This window comes from Amphiprion ocellaris, chromosome 4 (assembly GCF_022539595.1).
Source record: "Amphiprion ocellaris isolate individual 3 ecotype Okinawa chromosome 4, ASM2253959v1, whole genome shotgun sequence".
NCBI lineage: Eukaryota > Metazoa > Chordata > Actinopteri > Pomacentridae > Amphiprion > Amphiprion ocellaris.
In genome coordinates, this window is record NC_072769.1 from 34856290 (window position 1) to 34875954 (window position 19665).

Consider the following 19665-nt stretch of genomic DNA (forward strand, 5'->3'; position numbering starts at 1 on the left):
TGAACACTATCGACACCCACCTCAGGGAGACGCTGCCTAAGATCTCAAGGCTGCTTGGTCGTGGTCTTTCTGGCACGTGCTCTTCCAAGATGAGCCGGGAAGTTTAACACTGATGGAATGACACCAGGTCTAAGCCGACAAACTTCCAATTCCTCCTCAACCCATAGTCTCTGGGAAACCTACATGGAGTAAGAAAAGTAGACAGAGAAGTAATTAAGTCTGTACACAACATATTAAAAAGAAATCATGCTAATAAATTAAGTACAAAGAACCAAATTCGCCAATATACTGGAGACCAGAGCTATTTAATTTGATAAGTATAACCTTGTTTAGTAACATTTCAACGAATGTGAGCAGTCCTAAAGAACTGCCTGTAATCCCAATCATGAAATGGGTTTGGAGGAAGAACATAGATGGTAATCTGGATATACATGAGTTAGGCTTTATAACTACTATTGGTAGTATTGGTGGTAGTAATAGCAATGCGACTACTACTAGTAGTAGTACACTACTGCTGCTGATACTGGCACTGCTACTACAACTTGTAATATTATTACAAATGCTGATACTACTTCTATGACTCTAACAGCTGTTTATACTACTACTGCTGCTTGTACTTTTAGTATTACTACTACTGCTTGTACAACTATACTACAGCTACTATTAATCGTCTGGTATTTGGTTGTCAAGCTGCTCGCTCGCCTTAGTGTTTTGCTAGTGGCTAACTAGTTAGCTCTCATAGACTGGAAGCTCTCAACAAGATTTCATAATGAAAAAAGAGCCAAAAACTATTCTTACCTATGAAAAGTCATTCCAAGTTTCCTTGTCTCAATCGTACGACGCAGTGTGTAACTGTATGCAGCACAGTGAGCCGGCATACTTGTTTCCGTTTTCACACCGTCTACATCAACGGAATGCACCGAAACTTTTCCCCCACTAGCTTAGCCTCGCAGTAGCACGCAGCTCAAAGGGGGCGTGTCTTATCTACTCATTCATATCTATGACAACAACGATGGCTGCACATAAGGACGCCTGTCAATGACGTTGATTAGCTGCGTAAATACCATTATATACAGTCTATGGTAAATACGTATGTGAATCGCATCATTGGCTGCAGCAGCCAGTCACCGGTCACTCACTGACTCACACTGAAAAATAGCACAGAATGAATTGTTACGTGTTTATTTTATTTACAATTTAGGTTGGATTTTTTTTTTGTGCACAGCGCAGATTTTCTGTGCGCGGAGACCGTGTCAGCAGTGCGCAATGGCGCACGCGCGCAGTTTAGAGGGAACACTGGTCATAGGTTAGTATGTCGTCCAAAATATGACGAAAATTTCATATGTTAGTATGTCGCCCAAAATGTGGAAAAAATGTCATAGGTTAGTATGTCGTCCAAAATACGACAAAAACGTCAGAGATTAGTATGTCGTCCAAAATGTGACACAAATGTCATAGGTTATTATGTCGTCCAAAATGCGACGAAAACGTCATAGGTTAGTATGTTGTCCAAAACGTCACTAAAACGTCATAGTCTATCCCAGCTGTCACCAGTTCATCCTGTTTAATTGTTGACTCTAAACATTATTTTTTTGGCTGTTTTAATGTGTGTTTGTGCCAGAAGAAACCAGTTGGTCAAAAAAAAACTATAAATCAAACTTTCCATGAATAATTTGGGGCTCACCTGTATTTCTTCATACGCCTGCTCCTCTTCTTCGCCTGCTTTCCTCTCACATCTCCACCTCCTCTGACCTCCACCACTTCCTCTGGTCTCCTCCTCCTCTTCATCCCATCATCCCCATGTTGTACCAGGCTGCGTGGCGTTATTACTCCACCGACAGCGCCAGGCCCGACCTGGACGCCACGTGGCGGCACTATGAGAGCCTCCTGCCCCCCCACAGGCATGTATTCATGCCTGACCTCCGGCCAGCAGCAGACGAGTGACACACCTGTTTTTTTGTTTGCACTAATCAGCTATTATAATTTGTTTTTCTTTTCTGTTCTCTTCATCCTCTTCTTTCTCTTCTTTCTCACTTCCTCTTTGGCCTTGTTTTTTTTTCTTTCCGTTTATATTTTGTTTTTTTGGGGGGGGTTGGGTCTCCTGTTTGTACTTTTTCTTCCTCCTGGTTTTGTGTATTCTGCATGCAGTGTGTTTGGCGTAGTTATGCGGCTGATGAGAACTCGGTTTCCATTGCTACCTGGAAGCCTCACTTGAAGGCGTTGCATACCTGCAGCCCTACAAAGTAGGTACAACTATGGCAGCTGGTGTCTGTATTTGGTGTCTTTGCCACTCTAGTCATCTTTTCTTACACTTCAATGAACAAGTTATTATATATCCTTATTTATATTGTTCACCTTCTGCTGTTCTGTCTTATTGTTGCTTTGTTCTCTTTACATTTAATGTATTGATTTTGTGATTTTCTTATGAGAAAATGGGTCACAGCCATCAAAAGGACCAATAATTTCCAGGCTCTGTTAATCTGAAAATATGAAAAAGCAGAACCCTTAGCTTTCAGCTTCATTTTTACTCCCTGTGGGATTATTTTTCACTGCAATATGAAGTCCTGTACCTCTACGAAAACAACACAACCATGAAGAAGGAGAGGCTCAGGAATGTTATCTGCACAATGGAACAAATATAATGCCATAAAATATAAATAAAATGAAACTAAAGCTGAATTTCTTTGATTATTTATTGGACAAAAATAAATAAATAAAAACTAAAAGAATCAACATGTACAACATTTTTCTAAGTGGCCACAGGTGCCGCCAATACTGGAAAAGAAATGGTTCCTGTACATATTATCGACAGTTTACCATTTACATTTTTAATTTGTTTCCATACATGTTTTTCTGTCTGTTCTGTATAAACACAGCCTGCAGTTCAACCGAAATCTACCAGAATTTTAATTATGTGGCTGTTGCTCGCAGCTGAATGGCTTCATGGATGTGCTGAAAAGTGCCACTTTTTTTTTTTTTTTTTTTTTTTTTAAATTAAATTTTTTTTTAATTGAATCTGGTCAGAGCAAATTGCTTATTTTTTGTGAATTTTTAAACGAGACTTGGGGAACAATGGGATTTTAATGAAATGTCACAATTTTAAGCTTAGATTTGGTTCCCCAACTGACTGACACATCATAGATGAGTAGTTCAAGAACCATTAATGAGTAGTTCAAGAACCATTAAAAATCCAATAAATGTGTCATTTTTTCATACGTTTTTGGCACTGATGAAATGTCGAATTTTGGTGATTTTGTTAAAAAAAAAACCCAAAAAACAGCAAGCCTTTCAAACCCAGCAGCAAGTTTTGGGCATCAGAGGGTTAAAGTTTTGCTTCTAAACTATCGATAAACACTTTATTGTTTCAGATGGAGTCAGGCTCTCTTTCTTTCTTTGATTGCTCGGTGGGGTACAGACTTGAGAGAGTCATTTTATCATTCGCCCTTCATGGCGTTTCTATTTATGATGCAAACTGTGGCCTCAATGAGCCAATCAAGCTTATCTGAACTTGCACAGAAATGGGCAGCTGCTGGGTCGGAAGTGATTTCAAGGCGAAGGGAATATGTTTCAGTTTTTCAGTACAGGTATATCAAAAGACAAAATTTCAAAGTAAAAGACGGGTTTCCTAATTACACACAACTGTGAATGGATACACGGAAGGATTTCCATTAATAAAAAGTGTGACAGTTATTGTCTTCTCTTATTGACCACTGGAGGAACTGATTGTGTATGTTCTAATTTTATATATGCCAACACTAAAAACATAGATTGGTGTGACACTGTTTTATTACACCACAGTATATTCCGCAAGTGTTTTTGTATTTCTGAAAACTAGGACAAAAGGTGTACACGGGTTTCTGAGAATGATTTTCAGCTTCAAATCAATGTTACTGCAGTTTATTATTGTTAGCTTTAATAAGATTAGCATGTCTGAACTTCTTTCTGTTACATCCAAACATACCAACATTAAAATTCTATTTAAAATTAGCCACAGTTTTGCAATAACCCAAAGCTTTGGTCAGGTTGCTAAATGCTAAAACTGTTGCTAATTTTGCACCTTGAGCTGCATTAACTGGGAGCTTTCCCCCTTTGGATGCCTAATATTTCTCACTGTGGCGATTTGTGCATCAAATATGTTTAATATGAATCTCCCTTTAAACTCCCAGTCATTGTGGTTTGCTTTTTTAACCACCATTGTGTGCACACATCACAATGACTTCACTTAGAAACCTTCTATGGAGCCTGGAAATATTGGGACAACCATCTGCAGTGCTTATAATGCACAGTTACACAGTCATGATTAGCTTAACTGCCATCATAAAGTATAGAACACACACTCCGTAAAGTGATTAAGTCCACAGATCTCCTTCTGCTGCTTCTTTAGTTTGCCTCGACAGTCTGCTTGGACCTGCATGTTTGTAGTTGGCCTGCTCTTTGTTAAGGTTTCCCCCGAGATGCACGTTATTGATCGATGTGTTGCTGTCCTCAAATCCTCTGCGTTTGTAAAAGAAGCAGCTGCTGGCAATGCAAAAAAATCTGCCTTTCATGCTGATTTAAAGATCTGCACTGGTGTGTTTGCATGCTTTAGCTCCTCAGCTGCAAACTATGTACAGCTGAAATAACTGCCCACCAGCGTTGTTTGTTTTTTAAGGAATTAAGCTCCAGGCATCCATTGATTCTCAGTGACTGCTGCACAGTATAACTTCTGCAGCTGAAAAGCAGCAAACTCTTGAGTTATATACTTCAATCACTTTGAACATTTAATTTTTGCCAGTTTTAAGATGTCACTAAGTGGTATCTGCTGTTAAAAGAGAATTCCGGTTTATTTCAACCTGCTCTATTTCCCGTTAATGTATTTATTGTCAAACACCCACCGTGCTTCCCAGAAAACAACTGCAGCAGCTTTCCAAAAATCACATTATTTACTTCAAACATTTTTACGCTAGCCTAAGGGTTTTCCTCACAGGATAATCTCTACAAAGTTAGCACTGGAAACACACCAGGTTAGGATCAGCCAAAATTCACCTTTAAGGTATAAATTGGATATAAATTTCTGCATGGCATTACCTCACAATGATGTTACTTTGACTTGAAGTTAATGCAGACTGGATGCTGACTGTGGTGATTTACATAACTTAAACTAGTTTCAAAACCATGTAAAATGTGTTATTTTAAATTATTATTTCATATAAAAATAAATGGAAGCCAATGGGAAAAATTAAGTCAGATTTTGGAAGCACAGCAGCAACATCACAAGTCTATGAGATATGTAACAAATGGGCCAAAACATGCAAAAGCACCAGTGCTGTCTTTTGAGCACTTTGTTAACAGTGAAACCCTATGAAAATATGTTTTTTCATATATTTATTTTTCCCTTTTTTTCCATGTGTCAACTCCAGGAAGGAGCAGGGAGAGTCGACGACAAGGTTTGTAACTCTGCACTTTCACTGCATCCGTAAGATAAGACAAGATAAGATAAGATAAGATGAGACAAGACAAGATAAACTTTATTGATCCCACAGTGGGGAAAGTTCACCGTTACAGCAGCTCCAAGGAGAAAAAATAGTATAAAAGCAGTACAGAATAAATAGAAACACACAGTACAAAAACGCAGAGAAAATTATATACACAGATGATGTTTTTTTTTTTGTTTTTTTTTTTTTAAGAAGACTATTTACGTGAGGTTGAAACAGTTATTGCACATAAGTGGTGATAGCACACAGAATAAGTACTCCGACGTCAACTGAAAGAAGCTTATTTGGTCCAGTTACGCAAAAATTAAGCTGTTTTTTCCATTAGACTAAACGTTATGTTTGGTGGACACAACACAACATCATCACAAACACCATCCCCACTGTGAAGCATGGTGGTGGCAGCATCATGAGGTGGGGATGTTTCTCAGCAGCAGGCCCTGGAAGACTCGTAAAGGCAGAGGGTAAAATGAACGCAGCGAAGTGTAGGTAAATCCTGGAGGACAATCATATGCAGTTTGTAAGAGAACTGCAAGTTGGTAGAAGATTTGTTTTCCAATAAGACAGTGACTCGAATTGATTTAAAGACAACAAGGTGAATGTTTTGGAGTGGAATTTGGATCAGTTGTGCAAATAATAATGGGGTAAATTACAATGTTCAGGCTGATTGAGATCTATCAATACAGGCTTAATGCTGTAACTGCAGCTAAAGATGCATCTACTACAAATGACTTGATGTTGGTGAATGCTGTTTTACATTTTATATTTTTAATTAACCTGCACAAAATCAGCAATCAAAACAGCCAAATCATATTGACCAGCATGGTGGTGGCAGCATCATGATCTGAGGCCATGATTCAATGTTGAAAAGCAGCATAAATTAGTTACTGATAGTTAACGTGGAAGACTACCAATTAAGAAATCGTGTAAAATTTGCATCCCTAGTTGGCACATGTGCAAAGGTTCAGGTCTAAAAGAGCTTTCAGGTTCCTGCTGCCTTCTAGATTTTTGTGTTATTCTGCTGATAGACGAACAAATAGCACTGGAAACTAACCTCCCCCTCGGCCTGTCACCTGCACACTAGCTAAAGATTTCCAGCAGTAAAGTCGCCTTAACTAGAGCAGGTTCAGGTTGTGGGGGATGCCATGTTGTCCTGCTAACAGCCACTTTTACACAAGCACTCTCTATGACTCACTCTTTTATCTTTCTGTTTGGTGTTTTATCTCTCTTTATTATTGCTACACATTCACATACACATGCTGGGTCACTGAAATAAAAACACTCACATACACAACATATTTTTGTCAGATTTTTACCATCCTGCTGCGGGGGTCTGTTACACACTTATTAGAAGCGTTATTTCGATGTGTGTTTGCTCGTGGTTGTTAGTGTTTTAGCACTTTCTGACTGATTCGAGGAGGCCAGTGGGGGCTGCGTGATGTAATGTGTTTTGCTTGCAGTTATGAAACACCAATAAATGTTTTTCTGCGAAAGACCACAGCAACCTGAAGGCAGCTGTGCTGTTTTTTTCATCTCGATCCCGGTGGCATATATGAACTGTACTGCATTGCAGATGGAGCCACACAATGGGGAAAAAGTCGATAAAACAAGCAGATTGAAACACACAAGCAGAGAATTCATCCCACACTGTAATGTAGAATCTCTAAGAGCGAGGAAGGCTCTGGGAAAAAAAAACCCCAACTCTATTTACATCCCCTCTGCAGAACCGCAAGAGATTAAAAGCCGCAGTCCAACGTGAGCTGTCTTATTTTATTTATTAGCAGGATTTGTAAAGTAGTACATCACAGGTACAGTATAGAGGAGAAAAAGGCGGTGATAAAACGCAGCTGGGAGAAAAGATGACACACAAAAACAAAAGGATGTGCATCCTAAAGCCCTCGGTGAACCCACAAGTGTCTGTCTAAAGGTTAGCGGCCTCACACTGGTGATTCACACACTTGTTGCCATGGCCCGGCTGAATTCACATAGTTAAATGAGGGATATCGACATTAAGTGCGTGAGTCACCAAATTGCAGCCTTTTTCAAACAGCGCTGTAGATATTCATTTGCTTCTACTGAGCTCAATTGCCTCCGTTGTGCAGCTTCTAAATGTCAGTGGTCGACAAATTGAAGCGCCTGCGGTGACTCTGCTGTATTCCTTCATACTTTACTGAGTTTATGCATACAATCTTTAACATGACAAGGAATAAACTCACATAAACCAAGAAACAGGAGAAGGGTCAAAGACACACAGGACAAAAGGTCATTCTTCTAAAGCAAGCTATATTAGATTCTTAAATTAGATTTGAACTGGTCAGAATGATGTTGTAGATATTCTAAGCTGAAATTTCAATCAAAATGTGATCACAAATGCACTAAATTAGAGTTTTGACTTGGAAAAAAGATGTTACAGATATCTGTAGTTGCATCAGAAACTACTATGAGTGGAAGATGGATTTTTTGGGATTATTTAATTTACCTCTTACAAGCTGCAGTTATCAACTCTGTACATCACGCTGAATGTATTTTACAACAACTCGCTCCTCTGTATACTTTTTTGAGCCGTGCTGTATTTTTATTGATTCAGTATGTTTTTTTTCATCTCGAGCCTGGTTTGCAGATCATCTGAAAACTGTCTGAATTTTTATGAAATGACTGTTGGTCACAGTTGAGTCGCTCATGGCTTTTCTGTTGCACCAATTAATGCAGAATTTTTTGTTGTTGTTTTGTTTGTTTTTCTACAGAATCTGGTGGTGTATTTTGGATGCATTTTGGGGAAAAAAAGATGAATAATTTCCACCTTAGATTGGATTTATTTTCACGTTTTTCAAAATGTTGAAAACCCAACAATGCTTTCTGTCTTTACAGTTTCTGCTATATAAATAAACCTGCTTGCTTGCTAACATCCTCAGGACACTGCAGTTATAATTACATATGATAATTTTAATGGTCTGATGAACGAGGCTCTTGCTCTCTGCCATATATATATATATATATATATATATATATATATATATATATATATATATATATATTTTTTTTTTTTTAAAACTATTTTTATTTCCCTAAAATTTAGCACTACCTCTTTTCTCTTGAATAAAAATACCGACTAGTCTCAGTTTAACTACAACTAGTCAAAATGTAGCTGTTAATATCTGTAATTTAAATTCAATGTTACAATGGTGCGTCATATTCCTCCATCTTCCACTTGCCGTAGCTTCTGATGTAAAAACAAATATCTGCAACATTATTTAGTTAATTCAAGATACATTTTGACCAGTTTAAGCTTCATTTATCTGAAAACAATAATGTAGAAGGGAATGAAAGATATCTTACTCCAGAATTATGACTAGTCAGAATTAAAACTTTAGACACCTGAAACTGGGCTTAGAACTAGTCATGACTCTGGATACCTCAATAAGAAACGCACGAAAGGTAAAAGTTAGGTAATTTATCCTTGAAGAATGACAATGTGGATTTCTGAAACGTTTTTGACTCAGAAGAACTAAATATCTGTTCTAAACATTACAAAAAACACTTTTCTCTCCTCTGTTTCTGCATCATGTAACACATCCCCGTGTGTCTATCTCCTCTTGGTTTATAGTAAAATTCATAGTAATAAGCAGAAGCTACTGAGGAGGTGTACCACTCGGAGACATAGGTACACAGCATCTCTGCTTCCCTGCTACGTGCAGTTTTTCTTTGGGAATGCTGACTAATTCCTGGTGCATGGGTATCTGTAGGAGGCAGCAGAGCCGGTTAAATCCTGCGGGGAGATTTCATAGCAGTACAGTATCCGCCTTTCTGTCTTTGATATTTGCCTGAGCGATGCACTACTTTCTGCCTGTTGTGGTTTTTGTTTTTAGCCGTCAGATCATTAGAGTCTGTGCCAGGTTTCACTCTCACTGACAGTCGCTGTCAAGCAACTAACAATTATCAGCTTCTTCCTTGAATGCAGTGAGACAGAAGATCTCTTGCGTAGTGCGTTATCTTCATTTTTTATTTCTTGCTTCGAAACTATAAACTGCACTTCACTCCTCATAACACACGAATAAATTTTAAACTTTCAGGTAGTGTCTGTTAGGTTAGAGATGACTCTAGTTTGCTTTTGTTTTTTATTGTGAACAAATCTCAGGGAAAAAAAACAGCTAAAAATCTGTGTATTTGTGTAATTCTATCATTATCATGAACACTTGCAACATCTGCCTATTGTAAATACTCATTACTGTACCAAATGTGTATCAACCCTCTGAACCTTTTTTTTTCATTTTTTTGCACTCCTGACACATTTTTCCTCACTATAAGCTAATTTTTCACTGTAGTATGAAGTCCTGCATTTTGATTGCAACAGCACAACCATGACTAGAATAAGAATGAACTCAAAAGTGTCTTTTGTGCAGTAAATCATAAAATAAAAACAAAAGTAGAATTTTTTTCTTTATTTTGCAAAAGTTTAAATAATCTGGAAGAACCACATTTGACATTTTTGAGGTGACCAAAGGGGTTGCAGACACTGGAAAAAATGGTGGCTCTACACACTGTAAACATTTTTACAACTTGCATTTCTTATTTGCTTCCTTACGCATTTGCTTTCTGCTCTGTGGAAACGCAGCTTGCATTTTTTTTATTTTTTAACGACATTTGGTTACTGCAAAGGGTTTGTTTTTGGCAAATTCTTAAACGAGTTAGAGTAGTAGTAGTAGAATACAGTGACTTTGATGAAAATATGATTTTAAGCTTAGATTTTGATAATTTTCCCCAAGATTATCCACTTTGCAAAAATTTTAAGAAACTGGAAGTGTCTCCACTTGCTAAAGATATTTAACCATTTATATTTTGCAACCTTTTTCATACTACTCAGCAAATCAACTGCAGAAAAATGTTTCACCGTGCTGAATGTATCTTCCAATAACTTGCTCCTCTGTTGACCATAAATATGTTTCATTTTCCTCTCTGGTCTGTGTAAACACAGCATCTCATTCATCTAAGAACTCTGAATTTTCATGCCATGACTGTTGGTTGCAGCTGAGTCACTCATGACTTTTCTGTTGCACCAAGTAGTGTTGAATTGTTTAAAAATAGTGATTTTGATGACTGATTTCAAGCTTAGATTTGGTTCACTTTCACACGTGTAATTCAAAGAGTGCCAGAAAGTTGAAAATCCGCTGATGCTCTCTGTTTTTGGTGTCATTTGTATTTTTATTTTTTTGCCTTTCAAACCTACAGGCAACTTCTGGGATTCAGAGGGTTAATCCGCAACTTAAAATAGTGTTATTATATACACCTGTTGAAGAATCATGTGTTAAAACCTACAGTGTCCCGCAGTTTTAGGATATTACTCAGTTACAGTGAAAAAAATGCTGAAAGACAGAATAAGTCATTGTTTTTCTTTTCATTAGATTGCTTACAGTAGGAAAAATATAGATACAAGCATTATATTCTGAAGCAAAACAACAGATGTTCAGCCCAGTACACGATAATGTTTTCAAACGAGCTGTGCCTGACGCTTATGCACTGCCTCTGCATGCTTTGATTTTTTATATAGCTCCATAAACACAGACAATCCCTTAAAGAGCCCATATTGTGCTTTTATTTATCCTTTCCTTAAGTGTTATTTCACGTGCTTTTTGTGCATGTAAAAAGTCTGCAAACTTACAAAAACCCCAGTCACAGCAAATAATTATTCCCTCCGCCAGAAAACTGCTCCTTAGATGCCTGAAAAACCTCCTTTAAAGTCTAGGTTTTTGTTCTGTTACTTATCGACATCATCATGTATGAAATAATACCTGCTAAGAAAGAGCAGCTGTTTTATAACCTGTCACTATTTCCTTGCTAAAGCTGTGTCTGCTAGAACTAAAATCTCTAAACTGATAGATCTGGGGTTACTAACCAACGCTACCTGGCTTTCGTTGGACCAGCTGACCAATCAGAGCTGACCGGGCTTTTCAGGAGGTGGGGCTTGAGCGAAGACTGAGCTTTTCCAACAGAGGAGGTGCTGCAGCAACATATAAGAGAAAAATATTCATATATAAATATTAAAGCATGTAAACATATAGTAGACACACAAAAAATAAACCTATGGATGTGGATAATATGGGCTCTTTAAGGTCTCTACACCACTTCTCCTGTTTGTTTAGGACATTTTTTTTAAATTTCAACCATAAATTCACACTTAAATGACACATTATGTGCAATAAATCAAAAACATTCAGTACAGTTTAACCTTCTGCTATACCAGTACAACGCTAGTTGTAATTTGCTTAACTACAAGCATCATGACGCAGCTGAAGCATCATACCTAACAACAGGTTGCATTTTGTGTAAAGCACCTGCTGCAATGCATGCTGGTCTTCCTCCATGTTGTCCTGCAGCCCCTAAACCTGACTTTAGAACTCTGAATGATGGCTGCCATGTGATGAGACCAAATACAGGAGCAACTGTTTGCCAAAAGTCTAAAGTAACTTAAGCTGTTGCCTCAAAACTTGCATCATTAACATAAATGTATTCACCTGTCTGTCATTTCACACCATTCTTCTCCTTCTCTTCGCTCCAACATCTCCGCTGTGCTGCTCTTCATCCCAATTCCAGCCAGAAGTTGAGCTTCAAGGAGCGGGTGAGGATGGCAAGCCCCCGTGGTCAGAGCATCAAGAACCGGCAGACGTCCTCTGTGAACGACCGGCGGTCCCCAGGGGCCGACGCCGGCACCGAGGGAACAAGTCCAGCCAAGGTCCAGAAGAGCTGGAGCTTCAACGACCGCACAAGATTCAGGCCTTCGCTCCGCCTCAAGAGCCAGTCACGCTCCACCACGGACGGTGAGGGCCAATCAGAAATGTTTACTGAGCTGTGGGTCAATAAGAGCCTCCATTTTTATTCTCTCCACATACAGAGTTCAGTTTATTGTTAGTTTGAAGTTGATGACAATCTTTTAAAACTCCACTTTTGTTAAACAGGACACTGTTAGCTTAGCACAAATACTGGCAACAGAGATGAGAGGAAGCCTGTTCTGACTGTTCACTGTTTGCCATTTTATACCTCATTTTTATTCTAAATTAAATAAATCAAGTCCAGTCACCTTTATTTATATCATACATTTAAAACAAAAGCCTAAGTCCTTTTTAATAGAAAATTTAGATTAATGTTATAACTTTAACAAGTTTAAATGTTAGGGTTTAGACCCTACAGTATCATATGCACAGTTAGGACTCTTTTTATATTATATATTAAGCTGATTTATTTGACTAAGTTGAATAACACAGTTAAGACCCTATAATATTACTTGTAAAACAAATTTACCTGACAAATTTGAATTAATTTAAATATTAATGTTAAACCCTTTCAGTTTCATATAGAAATTTGCCTAATTTATATAAAATTTAAGATACAAGACTAAGACCATACAGTATTATTCACTACATAAATTACGCTAAATAATTTAAATTTCAAGACCCTACAATATTAAAAATAGTTTCAATTTATTTGTCTAATTTAAAAGATCTACAGTTAAGATCCAATAATATTATGTCACATAAATTTATCTGACAAATTTAAATAGAAAGATTAAAACTATCTAGATAACTAGACAATATTATATAGAAAGTAAAAATTTTATTGTATAACGTAAATATTAAGCTTATCTCTCTACAGTATTGTTTATTATACAAATTTATTTTTTTGGCAAACTTAAATCTGAATCTGAAGATCATCACATTTTCTTTTACCAATTTAAAACTGAAAATTAATCCCCTACAAAATGTGTAAAAACCTCTGCTGCTCCCAGTGTCCATCTGCTCATCAAACTCTGAACAGGAAAACAAACGACGTTTCCCCCTAAGTGTCAAACTGTTCCTTTAACTGGCTGCCTGAGTCTTCTTGGCCGACCATCCACCCCACCATAGCTGGTTTTACCCACTAATTCAAACAGCCGAGTGCAGGAATGCTAATGGCAGCTTCCTCTTTCCGGGCGGTGCCGGCCTGACAAGCCGTCGTGGGCAGCAGCCAGTTGGTGTTTGTGGGTGGACTGATGGATGGATGGAAGCAGCCATATGGGCTGTCAGAGCGTCCAGCTGGCTGCCGGTGGAGAGGAGTCTACAGCCAAACCAGCCAAAACCTAACTGGCTGGATGTCTGATTATTCACTGACATGTTAGAGGATGGGAAACATTTGCATGCCATTACAGCTTAATTAGAACAAGAAGTTGTTTTAGTGGAACATTTCTTAATGGAGCAAGTCATTAATCAGCTCTGGTTTTCATCACACAGCAGCCGGCATGCTGTGGACTAAGTGGTGCTTACCTGAGGTCATTTACAATGTGTGGTTAAACACAACAAACAGCTGATCTCTGCAATGTAAAACTCAGTTTAAATCCTCAGCATGTCCATAAACAGCTGTCAGTGATTTATCTGCAGAGGTCTGCCCTTAAACACTGATTTTCCTTTCATCAAATCAATTTTTCTCCTCTACCCTTAGTTCACTTGACTCCTTAATATCATTATATTCAGACTTTTAACCCCCAAACTAAAACTACTTTTTTACTTTACTACAAAATTAAGAAAAAACAGCGAGATTTCTGCTGTCGAATTATACAGGTTCCTTAAGCTGATATATAAAGTATTAACTATTACTAAAACAGATGGACCAAATCCCTGTATGGAACATGAAAGGTGTGGTTTATAGTAATAGACTGAAATGCAACTATCCCCCACGCTGCACTTTTACAGAGTATTTCATTGTCATTTTAATGCAGAACCAGCTACTAACCAGTGGTAACTCCACATAAAGTGACCTGAGTGGATCCAACTGGAGCTAATATTAGAGGAGAGGAGCAAACGGAAGCCATCAAGAGTTTGCAGAAAATATGCCAATCTCAAAGGTGCTAATTGGAGCCTTTTCTAGCTAATAGAAGCTAATGGGAGCTATCAGAGGCTAATATGAGCTATATGAAGCTAACAGAAGCTAATAGGTGCTAACAAAAAACTACTGAAGCTAACAGTAGATTACAAAAGCCAACTTGTTCAAAGTCACAAAGAGACATAATAATCAGAGCCAAGTGGAGCTAATAGAAGCTGACTGTGGCCATTGGAAGCTAGCAGAGTTTATCTGAAGCTCAAAGAAGCTAACTGGAGCGTTCCTTCACTAAGAGCTAACAAGTTATCAGGAGCTAACAAACTATCTGAAGGCAACGGGATGCAACTAAAACTCTTGTCAACTACAGATAAAAGTAGGGTGACCAGATCTCAATAAACCAATTGTGGGACAAAGAGCATATTTGTGTGGGACACCTTACCAAAGCTGAGAGGGTGGTCTCGCTGTACTGTGTCGCTTCACGTCGTATTCCCCACCGTGTGAAACGGAAAACGAACTCTGGCAAACTTCACAGAAAACTGTCTGAGAATCACCTTGCACCGGCTTCACCCAGTGATATGTAGTTTCCCAGTCTTTGTTGAAGCTGCATCTCCTCTTCTTTGCTGTACTTTCCATTATCTCCGCCAAAATCCATAGTTTAGTGTTTGTGTCTGCTTTGCGGTGTGTCGCGACCGGTCGCGACTGGCACAATTTACGGCAACTGACAACAAGGTGCGGCAGCAAGACACTGACAGGTTAATCTGGTCGTGATCGCACATCTGGGCTGTTTGACTAACAGAGAAAAAAGCCACATGAAAAACAAAACTCCTAGCATCTGTCCTTTAGAGTTTTAACTTTTGAAAATTATAGCTGCCAATCAAAATGCGGGACAGCGTCTCAATGGGTGGGACGTGGAAAAAGGGATGAAAATGCTGTGCAGTTCCGCACAAAGCGGGACACTTGGTCACCCTAGATAAAAGTCATTAAATTGAGCTAACTGGAGCAAAGTGCATACAACTGGAGTTAACAGACGCCATGTCCAGCCAATGGGACTTAACAGAATTCATCCAACAGGGGCTTTCTGAAACTAATGGGAGCTTTCTCTTGCTAATAGCTATCTATAACTAACAGGACCCATGAAGAGCTAACATGAGCCATTAGTGGCTAAGTTTAGCTATTTGGAAATAATAGAAAATAAAAGGTTCTAACAATAAGTTTGGTAGCCACCTAGACATAAATGACACTGAAATGAGCTCACTAGAGCCAAATGCAGCCAACTGGAGCAAACAGAATCTCATACAAGTCATGAGAAGCTAAAGGAGCTAATAAGATCCATATAACATGGGCTACTGGGAGCTAATGGGAGCTTTCTTCAGCCAACAGAAGTTAATGGAAAGTATCTATAGCTAACAAAAGCCAACAGGAGATAGCACAAGAGCTAAATAGAGCTAAATAAGCAGCCAAAAAATCTAATTATGCTACCTAAAAGCTGTTGGAACATGACTGGCTACTGGCAACATCAAAATGCTGCAAAATGGTTGTGATTTGTGAGTGAAACCACGATTGATTGCTGCTCTGCAATCAAGCAGGGAAGCAAAAACCCGCTGCTTTTTCTGGAGTTAGCTGAAGTGTTTCAGAGTATTCATTTCACTGGAGCCTGTAGTTGTTTTCATGTTAAATATCACATGTGACACAAAGTGGCCTGATCACTGAACAGAAACATGAATAATCCTCCTCCTCTACCTCTTTTCTCCATACAGCCGAGTCCAACATGGCAGCTGAGGATGGTTTTGATGATAAAGGATGTCATTGTGAGATCTCTGTGGAGGACTTGCTGCCCTCAGTCAAGTCTGTCATCAGAGCTGTCAGGTGAGACAAAGAAAATAACTCCTCCAATCCAGCTAATCCCGTTTTTTTTTTGGTTTTTTTTTACAGCCTACAACCAACCATGACTGCAGCCCCCTGTTGTCCATCAGCTCTCCTGAGGATTAAAGTGACCGGAAGACTTTTATTTAGCTTATTTTTAGATCGTCTCAGTGTTCAGAGACAGGAAATTTGGTTAGTGGGAACATTAACCCTGCAAAGCTATGTAAGGTGATCACAAGGACACAGTTTGTGTGGTAGCCATTAAAGACGATCTGTCACATGCATGTTTTGAACCAGCAGGAATTAAATATGTTTAACTGTTTGAATGTGTTTTAATAAACATAAATCCAGTAATGACTGCATCTCAACCTCTGAACCCCAAAACTTGCCGGCATGTTGTATTTCTATAAATCTGCAAAATGACACAATTTATTGGAGCCAGAAACTGTAAAAACAGAAAATATCATTAAATGTTCGACTTTCCCACAGTTTATGAACTACTTATCTGAAATACGCAGTTTCAACTTAAACAAATCTAAGCTTAAATGTGAGATATTTTATCAAAATCACTTCATTCTACATATGTGATATTAAAAATCACCTGAAATAAAGCATTTGCAGTCCCTAGATACTGTAAAAAACTAAAAAAATTCTGTGCTTTTCTGTGTAACGAAGTCAATCATGACTCAGCTGTAAACAACAGTAACATGACATAAATTCAGAGATTTTTGGGCTAAACTACAGGCTGTGTTTTCACAGAGCAGTAAGAATACAGGTATGAAAACAAATTAAAATGTAAGTAGTAAAACATCGACAGAAAATTAAGGCACAGATTTTGCCAGTGTTGGTAACAGCTGTGGGCACTTGGAAAAATCTTGCAATTGTTGATTCCATTTTTTTGTCATATTTGTAAAATTAATAATCAAATAAATTATATATTTTTTTCTTTTTAAAGGTTGATTTATGATTCTAACAGTGTCATACTGCATAGAGGACATTTCTGAGTCTTTTCTCCTTCATGGTTTCCATAGAGGTGAGCCCACAGTGATAAAAAATGGAATAGGAGCACAAAAAATACCAGAAAAGTGCTTGAGGTTCAGAGGTTTAGTTTTTAATCTAATTTAGACCTTTTATACGTAGAAATGCCAACTATTTGCATTCTCCACAGCAGGAAACACACTCGATATAGGTTAGAGTTCTGCACCTTTCATCTTTCATATGTCAACAGAAGTACCACATGAAAGTGCAAAAGTATCATCAGTAAAATGCACTTAAAGTAAAAAAAAAAAAAAAAAATGCACTTAAAGTCAGACTTCTCACATGCCAGCTTTGCTCTGTGGGACTGTCGATGCTCTCAGACTGCACCTCCTTCCTCATCGTCTCGCCTCCACTTGGATCAGTTTTATTGCTGTCTGTCCTGCCTCTCAACTCTCAGCCAAATTCCCCTGAATTCTGCCTTGAGGCTCCACAGGTGCATAAATTCAGAGCGAGGTTCAGATCGTTTTACAGTCACACAGCTGAAATCTGCAGCAGGATGTTTCCATAAGGCCTGGGGAAGTGATTGTTCAGGTGTGCCCAGTGTTGGAGTTGAACAAACAGGTCGTTGGCCTGAATGTGACACGTTTAGAACAGCTATAAAAGGTAGAAAAATAAGAAGTGGGCTGAGATTTGTTTTTATTAGCTGGCCAACGTGGCTGCTGGGTCACAGCTCCCCCTCCTGGCACATTTGTGAACTTCTCTGTGTTGTGTTTTTTTCTTTAGTGGTGGTGTACTGTAACACTGGGTCTCTTTGCATTGTGTGTTTTTAGACACCAGTTTTATGCACATTTTTTATGCTTGTGCAAGAAAAAAGTTGAAAAAAGAGAAGTTAACACATCCAAAACTTTGACAACGCAAGTTAGGTCTAATACGAAAACATACCTATCAGCTGAAGAATTTCAGTGAAACCTCAGAATCTCTCCGTATTTGCTTACTTTCTTCTGTTTTAATGACTGCAGCTGATTAAACGTTTGCTTCATTTATATGTCACAACTTCTTATAAACAGTTTCTAAGTCCTCAAACTTTTTTAATATTCTTCAAGTTTATGTGAAAATGATATTTTTGGACGACACTGTTAAAACTCGCACCGTTTTAACAAATATATGCTGACATGTACAAAGTATTCTGCTTCTTGGGTTTCCTTTCATGTGCTATATAGCTTGTTTTTTGTTCTTTCTTTTTTGTTTTCTGCAGGATCATGAAGTTCCATGTAGCCAAGAAGAAGTTTAAGGAGACGCTGCGTCCGTACGATGTGAAAGATGTGATCGAGCAGTACTCAGCCGGTCACCTGGACATGCTGTGTCGCATCAAGAGCCTGCAGACCAGGTAGGATCCAGCAGCGTTCATTCGACCGCACTGATCCGTGTTTTCATAGCTGCACGGGTTTACATCTGTGTTACATACGTGTGTTTGTGCATGTGTGTACTGGTGTGCATGTGTTTGCTTCCCTCACAGGCTGGACATAATAGTCGGTCCGCAGCCACTGGGCAGCCGAGCCAAGACCTTTTCCTCCCCCTCCCTGCCTGTCTATTACAGCCAGGGCAGAAAGAGCTCCACCCAGGGGTCAGAAAGCCCCCAAACACCCACCTACACACCCACCCACCCACCCACCCACCATCACATCACATGGCTTCAGTTTTCTTCTTGTTCAGTCCATTCAGGAGGTGCTATGTCCTTAAATATACAAAAACTGGAAAAATCTAGGGCTCCTTTATCAACTGTTCTCTGTTTAAACTGTGTAAAACCATGTAATTTATCAGTTTCCGCATAATTGAGTGCATTATACAAAGCTCACAGAAATGGTAAAATTAAAATTAAAAAAAGTAAACTTGTTAATTTGGCTACTGTTTTCTAAGCAGAGTTAATGAGATCATGGGGGATGGAAACTCTTCTTCTGAATAAGTTTTGACATTGCAAACATTTATCTCACATTAGCTGTTTCTTTCAGTTTTTGCCTCTGGAAAGCATGAAACTGGGTTTATTTGTTACGTATACACTTAAAATACTGAGAAAATATCTTTAAAAGTATATAGTTGACACACTGATGCATCTGTACTATAACTTCTGCAAGACTGTCAGTGGCAACAACACAGATGAACAGAAAAAACAAGTGAAGAACATCCATCTTGGGGAATGTTCAATGTAATTTTTATTATTAACCTAAACTATATAACCTAAATTTGGTGTCATCTTGATCCAACAGATTTTCTTTAAACCACAGATTAGTTTAATTGAGCACCACTTGGGAAACCCTTAAAAAATCGAACAAAAATACAAACTAAAGTAAGCTGTGAATGTCTGCTTGCTAGATTTTTTTCCATGAAGGTTTAAACCACTAAATCCTGTCACATTTTTACTCACTGTAGTCTAATTTTTCACTGCAAAATAAATGCCTGAACCTCTATGAAAACAACCTTGACTAGAAGGAGAGAGAACTTAAAATGTCTC

At 38.4% G+C, this 19665-nt stretch overlaps 1 protein-coding gene and 1 long non-coding RNA gene across 6 annotated transcripts in view; one reads left to right on the forward strand and one right to left on the reverse strand.

Annotated features, from left to right (window-relative positions):
- LOC111569979 (potassium voltage-gated channel subfamily KQT member 5-like) overlaps window positions 1-19665 on the forward strand; it is a 178200-nt gene that overhangs the window by 148304 nt on the left and 10231 nt on the right. The window contains exons 8-14 of one of the 5 annotated variants that reach the window (XM_055009537.1): window positions 2149-2243; window positions 5400-5426; window positions 9076-9132; window positions 12060-12283; window positions 16073-16181; window positions 18412-18543; window positions 18673-18780. In XM_055009537.1, the coding sequence (XP_054865512.1) occupies window positions 2149-2243; window positions 5400-5426; window positions 9076-9132; window positions 12060-12283; window positions 16073-16181; window positions 18412-18543; window positions 18673-18780 (752 nt within the window). Of the gene's footprint in view, window positions 1-1812; window positions 1902-2148; window positions 2244-5399; window positions 5427-9075; window positions 9133-12059; window positions 12284-16072; window positions 16182-18411; window positions 18544-18672; window positions 18781-19665 lie in introns of all 5 variants that reach the window. The other 4 variants (XM_055009538.1, XM_035949171.2, XM_035949172.2 and 1 more) reach the window with 4 other exon arrangements.
- LOC118471808 (uncharacterized) lies at window positions 8533-15444 on the reverse strand. Its single transcript, XR_004849141.2, has 3 exons — window positions 14755-15444; window positions 11981-12312; window positions 8533-11466 (listed from the first exon to the last, which is right to left on the reverse strand). It is a non-coding gene; the product is annotated as an uncharacterized LOC118471808 (long non-coding RNA).